We start from the raw sequence: 18,741 nt of genomic DNA, 5'->3' as shown, positions 1-18,741 counted from the left end.
GTTTTCAGGGTTTTTTTATCATTAACTCTGTTTCCCTGGGTCTTTTCCCATGTGTTGTGAATAAATCTTCTTTTTTCTGGTACCAGTACTGGTTTTATTTTATTGTATTTTTCCGCGACACCTAATCTGAAGGCCACATGAAGTCTGGAGATCTGTAGGGATCGACTCTGCAGAAAGTTGCTGACCTCTGACACTATACACCTCAACAACTGCTGAAGCTGCTCGGTTATTTTATGTGTCCCACCACATCATGGCTGAGTTGCTGCTGTTCATAATCGCTTCCACTTAGTTATAAAACCACTAACAGTTGGCTGTTGAATATTTAGCAGCAGGGAAATTTCCCGACTGGACTTGTTGCACAGGTGGCATCCTATCATGGTACCATGCTGGAATTCACTGAGCTCCTGAGAGCGACCCATTCTTTCACAGATGTGTGTACAGTCTCCATCCCTAGGTGCTCGATTTTATACACCTGTGGCCATGGAAGCAACTGGAACACCCGAATTCAATGATTTGGCTGGGAAAACGAATACTTTTAGCAAAATAGAGTATCTAATTGAAAAAAATAATGAAAACTTTTGGGTTGAAGTTTCAAACAGTGGTATTTATTCTCAGCAATCTTACGGCCATCCCCCATGGAACTGGGTCCAGAAGGTGATAAAGAAATTAGCAGTAACTGGATGTTCTTTTAAATATTTTTTTTTAAGTTGCAAATACCTAACAATGGCCGCCTACTAATATACAGTCACTGACCACTTTGTTAAGTACACCTGTTGGCCATTTTGTTAAGGACAACTTGTACAAATGATTAATATCTAATCAGCCAATCACACTGCAGGAACCTGATGCATTTAGGCATGTAGAAAGACGACCTGCTGAGGTTCAAACCAAGTTCACTGCACTCAAATGGCTTTCGCAGCCACCAGATCTCAATCCAACAGAGCTTCTTTGGGATGGTGAGATGGAAGATTGTCATCAAGGATGTACGGCTGTGTTACGCTATCATGTCATGGACTAAAATCTCTGAAGGTGTCCAGTACCTGCTGGATCTGTTACATGAAGAATTAAGGCAGTTCTGAAGGCAAAAGAGGGCCCACCCAGTACTAGCAACATCTACCAACTTTACCTTTGTAACAACAACTTAGACATAGTTCTCTTTCAGAATATACAAACAACAACAACAAAAATCCTCTGACTTACTAAACTGATATTTTTAGCCAGCTCAATTATTTTGGGGGAGCTTTTCAGCCCTCAGGTGGATATTGCGTGGCTGCGGCTTTATCCTACACTCGGAGCAGTTTTCAGAATATGATATACTTTGAATCAAGTTATTGCAGCCAGCACAAAAAAAATAAGCAACCTTGTTTCTGAGTTTCGAGGAGGATAAGAGCTAAGAGTGAGCGCTGTGGATTGAGCCATACTTTGCAGCAAAATAAGTGTTTAAAACACAACTGGAGAAAAATGGAGGGATGTCGAAGACAGGCTATGCTGCAAGAGTGGTTTTGAGAAGTAGCTGCACTTGCTTTTATACCATTTTTTGCCTTGGGGTAAAAAAAAAATGCTCCCACCAGTGACATGAATTCAAGCTGATAAAGAGTGCAAACCTTTTACCTTTCAGGCCAAAGGAGTCCGAGTGTGTGATAATCGCAAGATACATTTGTGTGAAGAATAACTTTTCCCTTTGACTCAGACCTCTCAACCTGTGGTGAGGAAGAGGAGCGGTGACACGCAGCGTCGGCAGCGATGACAAATGATAATGGCAAATCTAAGACGACAGCCACTTCAAATTGCCCAGGGATCAACGGTGACCTCCTGACACTTAAGCGAATCGGGCAAATCTGACAGCCTTGAACACGCCGGGCAGCGCGACGTGCCTGACCACAGCCTTGTGTGTTTCTGCTTGTTGTTCAGCGCTGTTTTCCTTTATGTTGTCATGAGATTTACTGAGAGCATTTACAGTCTTGAAGAGATGAGGACCGGGAGTCAAGCGTCGTCTGTGATCCCTCGGTGTCCTGTAACAGCTGTCTCTGGCATCAGAGCATGCGGTTGCCGCTATCCCATATTACATCTCTGCCACTCAAAACCAACGGATCAGCAATCCAATTTCACACAAGCGCGCTCAGAGGGTGGCATTGCTGACGCAGGAGTGGGGATCTATGCCTCAACAAAGACAAGAAGTTGTTTGAAGTCGCAAAAGGGGTGGTGGACAGGGGGGGGAAGCGCAGAGATGGGCAGACGAATTAGATCGAAAAAGTAATAGAGGTGTGATGGAGCAAGATGAAAAAGAAGAGAAGAAAAAAAAGCCCGGGATTTCTAGGCCTTTGTTGCTGTCATCAAATCATGCAACTGCAGAGGGTAGCATAAGCTACTAATTTCCCCAACAAATACGAGCACAGGAGACAAACTAATGCCAACGAGAGCCTCCGAGACAAATCCGCTCTTCGTAAACACACCTTTATTTGTCTAGTGACGCTCACCGCGCCAGTTTCTCCTCAGCCAAAGACCGGAGGGACAATGATCTCCATGTACTGGTGGGAGAGCAGATGTACAGTATTGGATGACAACACACTCCTCAAACCCTTTCAATATAACACCCTCATATTGCATAGTCATTGTGACATAAATAGAGAAGGGACTTGCGTCTCGTCTTTCACACAGCAGAGAGAGATTCAAATCTGATATCCAATGACTGCTTATTAGATTGAGCCATCAGGCCGCCAGTTTGGAGCCAGACTCATAAGACAGCCGGTGTGTTGAGAAGGCTGCTTTTCCATTTCCACCCACACATATATGCACACACACACACACACAAACACAACAGAAAAAAAGGAGAAGAGCAGGCCCCTACTGGACAATCTTCTCTTCTAATGCCAGAGCCGTGCATGCAGAATGTTTTTGTAAAGCCCACCGTAACCAGTTACAGACACACCGCAGAGCCAGCCCCCCTACCCACAAAGGTCTCCTATTTTGGGGTATCCGTGGATTTCTTTGAACAATAGCTCATCTCGGTCTGTTTTATTTTTCTTTTCCCAAAGGCGTCCAAATCCAACACGTGCACCGAAAGCAGAAAAAGACAGAGAGAGGGAAGACTTGGCCGGGCTGCAGAATCGTTACAGGGGAAGAGCTGGATGGATAATTGCAGCGCTACATTGTCGAGACAAAAGGTCAGCTGGGATCCTACCTCAGTGGGTCTGTGGACAGGATAGACAGACACGGGAGCACTCATGAAAAAAGATGTGGGTTAGATGAAGCCCGCGGGACACTCCTGTCACCGGGAGAGTGACGAGACAGACTAAGATAACACTTTCCTTCACCTGTCCTTTGACCTGTTGCTTCGTTATCCTCCCACATCTGCCCGCTGTTTCGTTTTTATGTGGATTTTTCTTTCTTTTCTTTTACCAACCTTTCCTCCCTAAATCAAGACAGCTATCAATATTTTTTTTGGACAGCGAAAGATGACGTTGTCCTAACTTTGCGATGAGGGCGAGAGATTTCTGATAAATCTGTCATCGGATTCATGACTCCCATTCACAACCCGTCCGATTTAAAATGTGAATACCGGACAAAAAAAGAAAAGAAAGAAAGAAAAATACGGTTTTGACAGTTCCTTTTTTACAATGCCTTTTTCCCTCTGACAGTTTGACAGTATGCAGTCCTCATGACTGAGGAGTTCACCTGTCTCTCTGTCTGTCTCTGACTCTCTCTCTGTGTCTGTCCGTCCATCTGTCTGGCTGGCTCTGTATCTCTGTCCTTGATTAGCAATCATGTCGGCGTAGCGTGGTCTGATTCAAAGCGGGAAGCTTTAATTCTTCCCACATGGCGCAGAGACGTCCAGACCCCAGCGCCGTTGCTCCAGGTAAACACACGATCGCTGCATCTCATTAACACTCAAAAGTTTCCCTGTATCATGTGAAGGAAAATCACTGCCTAATCCTCCCACTGCTCCCTTGAGGCCCGCCGATTCTTAGTGCCTCTGGTGTAGATGGGTGACAGCACATTTGTTTGTCCACAAACACCCTGATGATGTTTGCGATTACACACACACACACACACAAAAAAAAAAAAAAGAATTAATGCCTGAGTAATGGAAAGTAAAAGACTGAAGTAGGAAGTCTTAGTTCATTAACTGTCAGACCAATTAAGATCAGGTGTACGCATCGGCAAGCTTTGAATGTTTTCCTCGCTTGTATGTGCCAGGAATTCAAACTCTTATTTTCCAGTGATGAGAAGGAGAAAAAAAAATCCAATCAGAAGAAGCAAAAAGAAAGTGGCGTTTTTAATAGCGCGCTCGAGGGCGGATTTTCTGCATACGCACCCGCCGAAGGGCTGTCTTTATCCAAACTGACACCACCACCAGATGGACAAGGCGGAAAAAGAGCTGACAGGTTCGGCTCAGCTCTTTGTTAGACAAGCTGACTTTTAGCGCTAAAATATCCTCCGACACATGCACCACTTAACCGCTTACAAAGAAGAGAAGAAGAAGGAGGGGTGGAAAAGAAAGAGTGAAACAGACCTCTGGCTCCGCATATTTAAAATTGAATAAGTGTTCAAACGCTGAAAGTCACATAAAGGGACTCTTGACTCACCTGTGAAAACGCCTTCAGGTTTTACATGATGCCATATAGATAATAAATGAAAGCTGCCGTGCTGAAATAAAGGGTTTCTCATCAATCAGTCAGCTCTACTTCAGAGGAATTGTCTTTTAGAAGCTTGATTTTGGTGACATTTTTGCAGTGAATGAAAATGGCACGCAGCAAGTCTGCGATGGGATGGCAACACGTACAGTAGAAGCTAATAAATCACATCCAGGCAGCGGCGGCATGAAGATTGTTTACCTTGCTGCAGCTCAAAGAGAAAGATAAAGGTGCCTTAGAAAGATCGCACTATTTAGTATTTAGGGAGAGTTTGGAGTATATATTTTGACTCTTAATGCAAGTCAAAATGTCAGGGATGATAAAAAAAGGACCACGTGATATTTTTTTTCTTTTTACTATTCTTAACCAGCTCTTGTAAACCATCTCGCTGAATTATCTGCACCGTCAGTTTATGTCCATCAGCATAAAGGCACGCTGGATGACATCCTTTCAAGCTGTGAAGCGATCGTTTTTTTCTCGCTGCGATGATCAGTGTTCTCAGCTTCCCTCGTAAAAAGCGAGCAGCGCTTTCGGCGCGACCCCATGGTGAGTCTGCCTCGCTTTGTAAAATGTAAAGTTTCATCTTATCTCGATGATGGAGTTGCATCGCAGTGTTTGACAGAACAATTGTGGTTTCCTCCACTAGCTCGAGCTAATTCAAACGCAACCCTCACCTGGCGCCTCACCCCGCCTCCCTCCCTCTCCTCCCGTCTCCGTTCCGGCGCTCTCATCCCGCTTCCCCAGTGTGTGCCTACTTAAACTTTAATCATCTCATATTCAATACATTTCACAGCGACTCGTCACAAAGTTATCCCATTTTTCAAAGGACCCCCCACCCCACCTTCCCCCCTCTTTAGCCTCAACCTCGGTAGAGATTCAATAATTTTTCGCTCTTCCAGTCTATTCATTACAAGGCTCCCTGACACCGCCGTGACATTCACATGGAGTGTTTCTTTACGCAGATATTAAGGCTCTGCGAGATAATAAGAATAAAAGCTAAGCTAAGCCGCTGCTAATGCACTACAAAGGTGATGCCCCGGTCGTGTCATACTGGTAGTTTTTTTTAAACGCCTCAGCGCTGACCAGAACATCTATCACTATATTAGCTGGGGGGATGCAGAAATAGAAAAGACTCTCTGAAGAAGCGTGCTTTTTGCAAGCGTTCTTTCTTTTCTTCTTCTTTTTGATTGTGTCAGAGTGAGGCCATGACACCCGCGGTTCAGTGTTGTGTTGGTCACAGTATGGGGTCTGCTTCAATCCACTGGCTACCTGACCTGGCTGAAATCAATGACCAGTGAGATACAATGTGTAATTTTGTTTTAAGAGAAGCTCTATTGATTGTTGCTGTCAGCGCTTCGAGGGTTTTTCGTTTTGCTTTTGGGTTTTTTTGGTTTTTTTCCCCCCCCTTTGAGATGCTTATCTTGGATCAAATCATTGCTGAAGCAACACTTTTAATGGAAATATCAAGTTCAAGCTCAAACTGTTGGCTGATACCAAACTATACGTCTTCTATTTACTGCAAATCGCTGCTACCCAGATTTTTTTACACTTTTTTTTGAGACGCTACAAAATACAAAGCATAACCTCCACAGATTGTCTTTAAATAATCCATATTGGACTTTAGCTAGAGACTCTCTGCGTTTTGCACCTTCCTACAACAGCGATCTGACCAGAATAACACAAGATTACTTACCTACTGAGTGCAACAACATTAAACTAATGAGATGGCTACAGGCTAAACAAATAGCAATCACGGTTCGAGACTGCTCGAAAGATCAGAAACCAAAATCTCATCAAGAAACATTTTCAACAGAGAAACGAATGAGATGTAAACAGAGCGAAATCAAAATGCCAGTGATGCCGTCCATCAACATAAACCTTCAAGCAAATGATAATGATGTATTTTTGGCGGTCCCTTGATCGATATAAAGGCTGTACTGATGTGAGACTCTTGGATTTTTTTCTGATTTTGGACACATTTAAAATTTATAAAAGTGGACCCCAGACAGACCGCAAAACAGCGGTCATCTTGTCCATCTTATCCAACATCATCGGTGCTCTGCCAATGAATCGTTCAGTTTATCACCATGCTCTTGCTGTACTAGTTGTGTCTGCTGCATTTGGGTTATACGAGGGCTGGTGAAGAAATTCCAGCTACCACTACTGTTAAATATCAGGGGAGGATGGATTAAAAATTTCACAGTAAGGGATTAGTCCATGCAGCAAAATCCATACGTTTCAGCAGCCTATCTGTGGGAAGATAATTTCTGAGTAATGTGTTAGGAGATAAAAAATTCCAGCTTTAGTGCACATATAAAGTCTATAAAATCCTCGCTAACCTTAATAACAGGTTGTAACATGAATGTGCAAACGTTTAGCCGCAGCATTAAAGCATTAACACATATACAAATCCATCCATCTACACATTTTTAAAAGCACACCCCTTATGTGGATCACACAGAAGAAGTGTGAAACTCTTTTTAACTCATTATTGAAGCCAGCGATGTGTCTTCAGCTTTATAAACTGTGCAAAGTAATGTCACCTCTCTCTTTTTATGTCAATAGTGAGGACGTGCGACTATGCTGTTTGCATAAGCATTGCTTAATTGTCCCCAGACAAAAGCAGCTGGACGATAGTATTTCAGTTCAGCGTGTGACTTAACGCAATGTAAAAGATGAGATTAATAAAACGGCACAGCATGTGCCTTTTAAGGATGTCCCTTATGCAAGGGTTTAGCTCAGACGGCTTGTCCAGCTAATATGTTCTGGTTGGAACTTCAAGCGCTCCGCAACTTCGATGCAATTACGTTCAATTAAACAGAATAGTGAAGCAAGGAAGTCTCATCCAGAACTGAGCATCACACACTAAATGATTTAGGACATGTACACATACTCCTTTGATCCCCATGTAACCAAATATTAGATGTCCCTCTTTTAATATGCAGTTGGCTTTAAGAAAACATTGGTTGTACTGGTGGCACACATATACTCGTCCACAGATATGCCAGAAAAGGTGCTGTTTTTTAAATGATGAGTAAATAACACAAAGTCGGAGCACAACCTCTACCAAGGCCATTGCACCTTTTTTGCTAGTTTAAGGCAAGCGTTCAGAATTTGCACCAAAATCTGACGAGTACTTCCTTTAACCGTGCTCCACCTCTCCACCAAGTTTTATGGAATTTGGCCTTGCTGTGTGAGCCTACAGTAATATTCCTGACAGGCACCAGGCCTCAGCTCTTGCCTCGACCTGCTCGGATGCTACGATGTCTGTTTAGTTATTACCTAGTAAATTGACTCTCATTGATATTCTGAGGAAAAAATGCTTTGGAAAAACGACTAGCATGCTGAGTGAAACTGAGCTTTTCCCTGACATTCACGATACTGTTCATCAGCCGGAGACACAATGGCTCTGTTTGATAATTACATCCAATTCAACATCTGTGACAGCAGCACAAAATGCACGTTAAATTAAGTTTAAAAAAAATAATTAAAGGGATAACAGAGCATAGGTCTAGATTAGCAACGGTTCATCGTTCCATATGGTTAGCTTTACATGGACAATGCAGCCAGATGGCCCTTTTCGAATGTCAGCATTTACCCTACACGCATATGTACACCTGCACATATACACGTGCACATGTACATCGGACCAGTGGAAATCAATATAGTCCACTAGCTTTTTAGTGTATATGTGGACAGAGCAGGGACACGGGTCCCGTGGAGAGCGAGCTACAGCCGTCCATCAGACTCTTTGTGACCGCCAACAGCTTTGATCAAAGATGACAGAGATCAAGTGAGGACAGTATGCAGCCAGGAAGAAGATAGAGAGACAGGCTCCCACAGTGTTGGCCAGTTCTTAAGGCTTCTGGTATCTTTTGTAGGCCACTATTAAAGCAGAACCCAGACTATGTATTTGCTTTTCTAAACTGTGCTGGTCTCTACTGCCTACATTACAAAGGACTGTCAGGAGCAAACCAAAGCAAAGTAAATCCCTGAATAAGATTGGCATCTTGGGAAATAACCACACAGTTGTTGCTGTGCGCGCACACGCTCGCACTCGTGCACGCACTCCCCCATACGCTGTATGTTTAAACAAGTGTGCACTCAGATGCAATGCAAAGTAGTTAATTGCTATGGCAGCCATTGAATGATGACAACGGCCACGGTGGGAGTTGGCGAGACTTTGTCTGAATGTATGTAATTATTCAGCTGCACAAAAGGAAGGGCCGATGCGGTGCTAAAGCAGATTCACTGCATCTGTGGTCAGTGTATTCAGCGGGGAATCTAATGATGTGCACTTGTGGGCTAAATTACCAGAGCATTGTTTACCTCTGCTCTTACAGAGCAGATTCCACCAAGAGCACGAGACCAAGAAGTCCAAGTTAAAGAAAATGATCTGACAGTGAGGAGGAATGTAGAGAGAAGATGAATGGTATCCATGGAAGCGGAGGCTGGGGAGAGGCTAAAATGTCTAACTCCTTTTTGGTAAAGGCCTCTCTCTTCACACGTTGCTGACAGCCAGCTTGCTAGCAAATCCCAAGACGAAGGGGTGGAAAACACAAACTGTACAGCTCTTGACTATACCACTCAAGACACTTTCAAGCTGCAGTTATTTTCTAAACACAAATACAACGTATAATCAAATCAGGAATGAATGCACCTAAGTCACTTGAGGCCTTAAAAAAAATAGCTTTATAATACAGTTTGGATTAAATATCATGGTCACAATGGAGCGAGAAGAGATTGCTTTTAATCTTTGACGGCAGTTCACCATCTTTTGCTTCTGATCTACCTCAACAGCCTTGTTACACTTGAACTCGTCCTTTGTCTTCAACACTGGTTCTAATGAATTTCATTTCAGCTAAATATTTCTCCACAATTTTTAATTAACTATTAGCTGGATATTTTTAACTTACTTCCCTTAAGATCCACTTATTTTATTATGCTTATTGGCCAATTTACTTAATATATTTAGTAGGGGTGCAACGATACACAAAATTCACGGTTTGGTTTGATACTTTGGTGTCACGGTTCGATATTTTTTCGATACAAAAAATGTTCATGCTTTTTTAATTTGTCATTTATTAAAATTATAAATATATATTTTAACTCAAAAGTAGTTTTTAAATTTAATGTTGCTGAAACAACAAAGAAAAAAATAAATCTCTCTTTCCAAAATAAAAGCTATACTATACGCTTCTTCTGGGCTATATTCTCAGCAGCATATTAAACATATCAGGTCCCCATAAGGAGAATCCTGTGCTAATGGCTGTCTAAATGACTCGGGTAAAGTTTGTAGCATGCGTGCTTGTTGTTTTTGTCTGCTTCCACTTGTCGTTGCACTAGGATGGTGTCAGTGTAAATGTGCAGTCATATTCATTGTGTTCCCACTAGTGCTGTCAGCGTTAATCTGAAATGACGTTAACGCCACAACACGGCAAATCTCCGTTAACGAGCTACCACGGATCGCCCGTGCGTGGGGCTGGACGGCGTCAACACGTTAACGAGCAAACTAGCAGTAGTTCCCACCCATGTAATTGAGCATTGCGTGGCACATCCAACATACTATTTTACTTTTGTCCATGACGCGCTTACCTTCAGGGTCATACTTCACATGAAGACCAAAATAGTTCCAAAGGCCAGATCTGAATGAGGGTGGGGGAGGTTCAATTTGCCATGTTGCAACGAGCTTAGCTTCTGTCTTGCTAGCTTGTGCTGCGCTCAGTGGATCTGCGCTCGACAGTGCAGCCTAGGCGGAGTAGTCGAACGCAGATCCACTAAGTTCTCAACACAGACAGCATCGTCTGAAGGAAAGTTGATAAAATAAATTTAAAATTTTGTATTGTTCGATACATATGTGTACCGAACCGAAAGCACTGTATCGAACGGTTCAATATCGATACGAGTATCTTTGCACCCCTAATATTTAGCTAACACTCTGGCATGCTAGGCTACTTTTGTGATACAGGCTAACCGCTCCATACTGTTTGCTAACAGTTTAACTGCTAGCCTCACTTTTACATCACCTGTCTACACCATTTCAACTGTTTATTAATTGGTTAATTCGACAACAATTTCATCTGTTAACCCATACTGCTATCTAGCAATATAATTGCTAGTCATATTTTTTCAAAATAATTTACAGTGTTATATTCATAACTTTGCTTTATAGCCACATTAGCTGTTTAGCTAGCTGGCTAACAATTTCTGTTAACTGCTGTTAATGCATATTGTGGATAGCAATTTAACTGCTAGATAGGTAACAGCTAACAATTTCAGCTTTTAACACATATTGTTAACTAGGAAATTTACTAAGATGTCCCACCTCTGATCAGAGAGGCTTCTTCAGTACTAAAACATGAGATTTGAAAATTCTTCAAAAAAACTCTTAACACAACTTTATGTCCATATTTTTACCTGACTACCATAACAGGTATGTATCTATTATATTTGGCTAACAATATTAATTGTTAATCCATGATGGTACCTAGCAATTCAACTGTAAGCCAAAAAAATTACCTTTTACTAATTTTGCTGACTACTGTGTGAACTATCAGTTATAATTTTTGCAAAGAAAATTAATTTGGTTATCTATACAATGTATTAAAGTAACTAACAAAATATATATTTATGCATTCTTTTTAGATGCTGCTTTGTACTGCTCGTACATTAATTTTAATTATCCGTTAATGCTTTTATGCAAACCTGTTCGGGTCCACTTAATTTATTATTTGTAACAACTAAGCTAAATCTTTCCCACTGGTTAATGCAGAAATATCGCCTGGGACACTGGGAAATCAATGACCTACAAGATCAATATATACTGATATGGTATATAATAATATGGCTCCCTTTGTTTGCTTGTTTCTAGCACACTACAAATCATCACCTGAAAGCAGAACCCGTCTGAGTCAGCTGTCAGAGATCATTTAAATAATGTAAGAAAAAAATGACAAAGGAGGCAAAAGCAGGACAAGCCAGCAATTTGGCAGAGAGAGAAAATGAAGATGGAAGGAAAATGGTTTGGCAAGAATGTGCAGAGAGAGCAGCAAAACTGGAGTGAGGGATAAAGGTAAAGAGCAAAAGAGGCTGCAGAGAGAAACAACAGAGGGGGTTTGAGGAGCTGAGACAGTTGAACCATGAAGACAGGCGTGCCAGTGCAGAAATGTTTGGGAAAAAAAGTGGGAGGGAAGAACTGGAAGACACACAGAGCGAGAGAAGAAAGCAGAAGAGTCTCAGAAGCATGGAAAAAGTTAGATATTACATCCAGTTGGGGAGTCATCACAGATTGAAAAGTTGACACAGTGAGAGGAAAGAAAGCCTGACAGAGCAGTAAAAGAGATCGAGAGCTGTCCAAGAGGAGTCAGAGGGAAGCAGGTGTCCCAGCATCCATTTGGATGAGCCTCTTACCTTGGCTGATGCCGGAGCCACCGATCCTGCTGCCGAGATGCCTCGCTTGACCACTAAGTCGCTGCTCGATGTTGTCACGGCAACTGTAACTGGAGTTGGAAGAAGGGAGGGGATGACTGGGAGGGGAAGGAGCCCCGGACGGTTGTTGCCGTTGACAACGGCAGAGGCACAGCTATGATTGGCTCCTCCATTGTGGAGGCCAGAAGGACGGATGTCTCTCCGCTCCCAGGGTGCCCGGTAGTCCCTCTCAAAGCGATGGTGGTGGCGTGACATCACTTCCTCTTCCTCTCAGAGGGAACAACAGGGGCAGGCCTGCGTGAAACGGGAAGAGGGTAAAGGTCATTTCAACCACGACGTGCAAGCGGCAGCGAGCGATACAGACACGAATAGAATAAAAGTTTCTGGGAAAAAACAAAGAACAGAGCGACACGTAAAGAGTGAAACAGTCAGTCAGTAAATTAAGGAGAAAACATGTTGACATGAAGGTGTAAATGCTCACAGCATCTGCTCCCAGCGCACCTGACTGACGCGAATACACTGCGGTTCATTTGTTGCCTCTAATTCCTATTCTCCCAGTCATTAACGAGGGCTGCGACAAGAGCGAGAGAAATGAGCGCCGCTGAGCAGCTCTATAAAAAACACCATCAGTGCCAAACCATAAGGAGCCAAATGTGTTATGCGAGGCATCTAGGCATGGCGACGACAGGTTCAAACAAAATGGCTGAGCCAGACGCAAGCAGGTACACGCTCAGTTCAAGTTGTCCTGAGGGCAGCGTGAGCAGTAACACGACCTTGCGGTCAAAACTCATTCATCTAAATAGATAAATACCCGCGTCACCCCCACACCGCAATTACAGCTCATCTCATACATCTAATGGCTGGTTAATTCAATCAGATTGCCCTTGAAGTGCATTGGAGGGTTCTCCCTTTTTCAAGCACAGCAGGCTGCGATTAGGGATGGGTGCCGGTATCTGGTGACATAAACGGTAGTAACCAGACCGAAAAGCAGCGCACATTTCGGTGCTTTTTTTTTCCTGAGATGTCATACACTTTGGATTCCAGCCAATCATTTTACCTTTGCGAGGATAGTAAGCGGGCCCACGTACGTTCTTTTAGAGCAGAGCTACAGATTAAAAAAACGCCCAAAGCAAAGCGGTCTAAAGTCTGGCTGTACTTCACAGCAAAAGATGCAAACTCAGCAGCCTGCAACAAGTGCTTTAAGCTGATACTGTGCAAAGGAGGTAACTCCTCGAATCTGATGAAACACCTGGCGACGTATAGCATTTTGTTAAAAGCCAAGAAATGCGCCGTATTTGATAGCTTGCTGCGAGACCTCACACCGTGCACATCTACTGTGCGTGGGTTGCCTGTTATCAGACCCGGAGTTAGCAGCATCCCCCAAAAACCCAAAGAGGAGAGTCCTGGCCCCTAGCCCTGCCAATGTAGCAGAAATGATGAGAATGATGATGGCAGCAGCAGCCGTTCTTCTCTGCGTGAGTCGCTTAATGTTGTTCGAGTGTAATTTACGTTGAGTAGGCTAACCACGTTATTATATTGATGCATGTAAGGTGAACTAGCAAACATCGTCGTAGCTACATGCGGCTGTCTTCTTGTTTGATGGCATATACTCCCTTCACCCTGGCCAAAAAGGCTAAAATGACCAAAGAAAAAGTGGAAAACAGCTGAACATGAGAGGATTTTGGACAAAGTTTGTGTTTTTTCCATTGATTAAGCACTGCTTCCAGCCAAGAGTGATACCATATATGCCCTATAGCTGCAGAAAAGGCTAACATTGTTATCTTTTTACAAAAAAACAGCTAAACATAAGAGGTTTTTGGACAAAGCTTGTGTTCTACATTCTTTAAGCACCGGTTCGAGCACCGTTTAAGCACCGGCACAGTTTCAAAAGTACCGGTTTGGTACTGGTATCGGATAAAAACCTAAACAATACCCATCCCTAGCTGTGATAGGCTAAGAGGTGACAGCGAGCTGGAATTACATAAGAATGGAGCACGGCGCTATTGTGCAGCAGGAGCAGCGTATCACTCTTCTATTATGTCATAAATCAAAGTGGTACGGGATCTGAGCAGTGAAATCCATCACTGATGGGTTTCTAGTGCATTGTACTCAACCTCACCAAAGGCACGTTATGCTTCTCAAAGCCCTTGATAACAGATGAAATAAATATATAACAAGCTCACACCAGGTTCAGCGAGCCCCATGCAAAATCCCCTGGTCTGCAAGGAGAGAATGACAGCGGATGATAAGTCTGTATTCTGCACGCTGGGGTCTGTCATGCTGCTTCTTAGCCTCACAGAGGAGGGAACGCCTTGAAATGCCGGCTTCTCTGTGAGTATCTCTGTGTGTGCGCGCTAGTGTACAAAAGCAGCATATACTACAACTGAATGTGTTTAAGCCCAGCCGTGCAGTATAAGAGTCTACGAGGAAGCTGCAAATGAAAGGTTCTCTACAAAGCTTTGATGGAAGCGATACACCAAGCAGCCTGCGGTGGGAGCACCTGCCCTACTGTAACTTTAGCTGCTGTGACCATCCATTTATTTATCCACTACAATTCTCTCTTTCTTCCTTTGTGTTTTTATCGTCTGTATTTTCTTATGTTATATATACACCCACCTCTCTCAATCCTCAGTTCATTTCATTCCCCTCTCTAATACAAGGTCTACTCTGTGCAAACACAGCAAGCTGATCCGTGGCGACAGAGTCAGACGGAGCAACCGAATGCTTCGGGACAACTCTCTCACGCTCTCTTCTCACTCTCTCTGCAATAACCTTACTCCTTCTCCATAGTAACCCCTTTTAATAACCTCAAATTTTCCAATAGAATAAGCTCGAATTATCTCTAAAAATATGTACAGAGAGACTAACAAGATTCTAGGCCAGTGGAATAATGGCAGAGTTAGAGCCAGGTAATATTCTCTTATCTCCCGAGCTCCACACCTCAGCAAAGAAATAAGAGGGCCGTTAGAAAAATTCCTCCACATGAAAACAGTGGAAGAAAAAGCAGAAAAAAAGGGACATTATCTCCACAAAAGTCAGAATTGAGGGCAAGAGTGCATTTGCTTTCACAATTTCAGCGCGTTTCAGATGTGAAGTGAAGACATGCTATTGTGCATCCAGTGTGCTATCTAGTCTAGACGGTGATTCACTGGAAAACAGAGTGTGTTTTGTCTCCCGGTAAACCTCTTAGGACATCGGTGCACTTGAGAACAAATCAATCCATTTGATTAAAGAAAAGGCATTGAGCAAGTTTGCATGTGCTCACACTAGCAAGCTCTGTGGAACAAACCTCACTAGGGTAGCACCACACATCACAGGATAGAGGAATGAAACAAGCAAAGTCGCCTCCTTTGCCGTCTTCTATTTATCGCTAACGACTAAAATTCAAAGCATGAACAAAGTTATTCAAATACCTTCTGGAGCGCTGTGGGGATTATCCAGTGCCCATTTCAATAAAAAAAAATGTTTGTTTTTCAAAATTAGTCCTGTTAAGAGAAATGCAAAAAATAGTTTGTCTGATGGAATATTTTGATCTGGCACTTCTGAGTTATTTGTAGCCAAGGCTGAGGAACCAAGACATCAACTTCAGGGTGAAGGGTTAAGGTTTTAAACACATAAAATAGCTCAAGTATTTCACAGCTTTCAAATCATATGAATGTCAAATCAAAAAATGGGTAAAAACGAGTAACGTGATGAGAATGTAAGGTTATCCACTGAATTCCGTATTTTAAATAAGGTGAAAACAAATTGATGACAAAGTCAAAATAACTTCTGTAAGAACATTTGTACTAATTCAAGTATCCATCCGTCCTCTGTTGCTTACTGGATCTGTTGTGGAGGCAGCAGTCTAACCACAGACGGCCAGAACTTGCCAACCCCGACCACCTCCTTCCTCTTCCAGATACATTCCCAGGCCAGAGATGTAATCTTTCCAGTTTGTCCTGGATCTGCCCTGGGAACATGCCCACCATGCTAGTCAGATGCCCAAACCACCTAAATTGGCTCCTTTTGATATAGAGTAGCTCTACACAGAAAACCCTTATGAGGAAATAAAAACTCAAGAGACACAACCGTACCCAGGGCAGGGCTGACGGGCCCTGGGGCAGGGGCCTGGTTGGAGCTAGCCTGAAAGAGCTACAAGAGGGGCTGTAAGGTTTGGTGCATTGTAGAAGTGGCAGTCAAATTTAAAACCATGTTATAAACAGCTGTACTAATGTGATTTTTTGCATGTGCATTTTGATATTAAAATGACTGAAAATACTCAATATAACGCTAATATGTCTGTGTAAAGGCGCAAGAGAATGAAAAACACAACGAAGCAACAGCGCCTGCGAGCTGATTAATTAGAAAAGGTTAAATGTAGAACTCGAGATACAGAAAAGAATTAGTCACTATGAAACAAATGCAGTTCTTCATGACTGACAGCATTGCTCATGAGGGAGCTTCTGCACAACAGAACAAGTGCAGAACAATTAAAGGGTTAGCTCCGTTTTGTATAAACAGTATGCAAAGCTGCTATTTTCTCATGTCTCATATAACATCACGGCTCCTAATCAGAGGTCTGCGTGCTCCACATTTCCTTTCTTACTTTAGATAGCGAACGCAAACATCCAGCTTAGCATCATCGAGCGCCTCATACACACGACAAACGCTTCTGTTGTTTTCTAGAGGAGACTCTCACATTACCATGCTTCCCATTCTATCACTCACCCAAGTGGCATTTTCAGATTCTTGGCTCTACATTTCAATATCTGCACAATCCTCTAAGTGAATTCCTGTCATCCTGGCACTATGCATGTCAGTATGTACTGTGGAACTGGAGGCTGGCAACAGATCCCCGCAGAACGAGTGTCACCGAGACAAATCCCACTACATTTATGGTCCTCGGTGAACAGAAGGATTTAAGCTACTAATTACAGAGACTTAAATTCCCTCCACGGCTACGTTTCTGCCACTGCTTGAAAGTCTGCGTGTGCGTGCGAGCCCACGTTGAGAGAGTGCGTGCTCTGTGTGTGTTTTGTCCTTTTTTTTTTAGGTTAAGTACGAGAAGGCGATAAAGGAAATGTCGCTCTCAGAGGTCCTCGTGGAAACCAACACCCAACACACCTGTGGACTCTGCCAGACCAGATAAACACTTGAATGCATCACATCTCCAATGACACTCGGCTCTGCACCGCTCCGCTCTGGGGAGATGGTGCCAATGAAGATTTGCCCATTTTCTTTCACATCCAATGAAGTCACTGTCAAACTCTGGACGAGGTGACGCCGATTCAAGAGGAGGGCTGATAACCTTCGCTGTGAGGCTCACGTGTTTAAAGTCAATCTAAGGGCTTTTATTTTTTAAAGTTCATAAGATATAATGACAGCACTTCAGTCGTACCCTACAGCAATTAATGAGGCTCTTCAGCTCCAGCAATCCTGCCAGCATGTTAATAATCTAACCTGAGGGTATCAGTTTCCCACTCCAAATGCTGTTTTCTGACTAAAAACAGCTGATGATCTCTTCTGTAAGATGAGAAGAAAACAAAAATTAGTACAATTACTAATCCTCTGGAAGCCCAAATAGCAACAAAAATGCTTTGGTTTCCAGCGAGAGCAAAGGGACTCGAGAAAGTAACACAATTACTATGTCAGGAATCGAGCCTAATGAGCTGACTGACTCGCATTCTCCGTTGTGTTGTCACATCGTTGAGTGTAAGGCTGTCAGCTGCAGTGTGTTGGTGGCTGGGCGCAAAAAAAAGAGGCAATAAAAGAAATATTGATGAATCAGAACCCAAATTTCAGCCAGCTCCACATGTACGCGCAACAGATACAGAGATCAGATTAGATTCCCCTGCGAAACGAGGAGTTTACGACAACTTTAGATTCTTAAGCAGCAACGGTTTGGGGGGGGGAAAAAAAAAAAAAAAAAAAAGTTGTCTGGCAGGTTGGGAATGTGAGACACACACCCTTTAGAGCAGCATCTGTCACTCCGAGGCGGCACACAGCATGTTGGGGTGCGCGTGACAGAACCGCGTTAACAAAGCCATGTGGGAATGAGCGGGGAGCCACAGATAGACGTGAGGAAAGAGGCAGCGTAACAGATGGACAGAACGCAGCGACGACGGAGAGACAGCCAGACAGTGTGAGAGAGAGAGAGCAAACGAGATATAACAGCAGTAAAGCGTGCGTGCGCTTGTGAGTGTGTGCGAGCGCGACACGCAGCCTGAAATAGAGAGAAGGGTGTTAAGGATGGAGATCAGGGTGGAGTGGGGCGGGTGGTGTGTCATACGTCTGTTCTGGGGTGTGATGTTTGCTTTGCTAGCACATTCTGCCCTGTGTTTAATACCACCCAGCAGTTCCTCCTGCTACAGATACTCCCCAAGAGTGAGGGCTCCGTTTCCAATCTGTAGTAGTGTTTATTTCTATTGACCCAGTGACAGCCCAGCTTTCACCGTGCTCGCGCACAAACAGCCACGTGCTAGACTCACGAGGCTGCGCTAATGATCGGCCCGTCCATCAGCGAGGCTGGATGGTACAAACGAGGGCTGGGGATAGATGGCATGCTGTAACTTTATGAGGACAAGATATTGCTGTAAATGAGCGGCCCTGTGGGAGACACGCACCGAGTATAGAGTAACTACCGCAGGTGCACACACACGCCGCATACACAGCAATCAGAAATGTGCTGACAGTCCCT

At 43.4% G+C, this 18,741-nt stretch overlaps 1 protein-coding gene across 6 annotated transcripts in view; it reads right to left on the bottom strand.

Annotated features, from left to right (window-relative positions):
- LOC102307488 (kelch-like protein 29) overlaps positions 1–18,741 on the bottom strand; it is a 273,511-nt gene that overhangs the window by 160,218 nt on the left and 94,552 nt on the right. For all 6 annotated transcript variants that reach the window (XM_014332219.2, XM_042219089.1, XM_005917719.3 and 3 more), the window contains one exon: positions 12,045–12,356. In XM_014332219.2, coding sequence (XP_014187705.1) covers positions 12,045–12,317 — 273 coding nt within the window. In that variant the 5' untranslated portion in view covers positions 12,318–12,356. The remainder of the gene's footprint in view (positions 1–12,044; positions 12,357–18,741) is intronic.

The sequence above is a fragment of the Haplochromis burtoni genome, unplaced genomic scaffold (assembly GCF_018398535.1).
Source record: "Haplochromis burtoni strain Fernald_Lab_line unplaced genomic scaffold, NCSU_Asbu1 Contig_28, whole genome shotgun sequence".
Classification (NCBI taxonomy): Eukaryota; Metazoa; Chordata; class Actinopteri; order Cichliformes; family Cichlidae; genus Haplochromis; species Haplochromis burtoni.
This window is presented reverse-complemented; position numbering and strand designations above follow the sequence as displayed.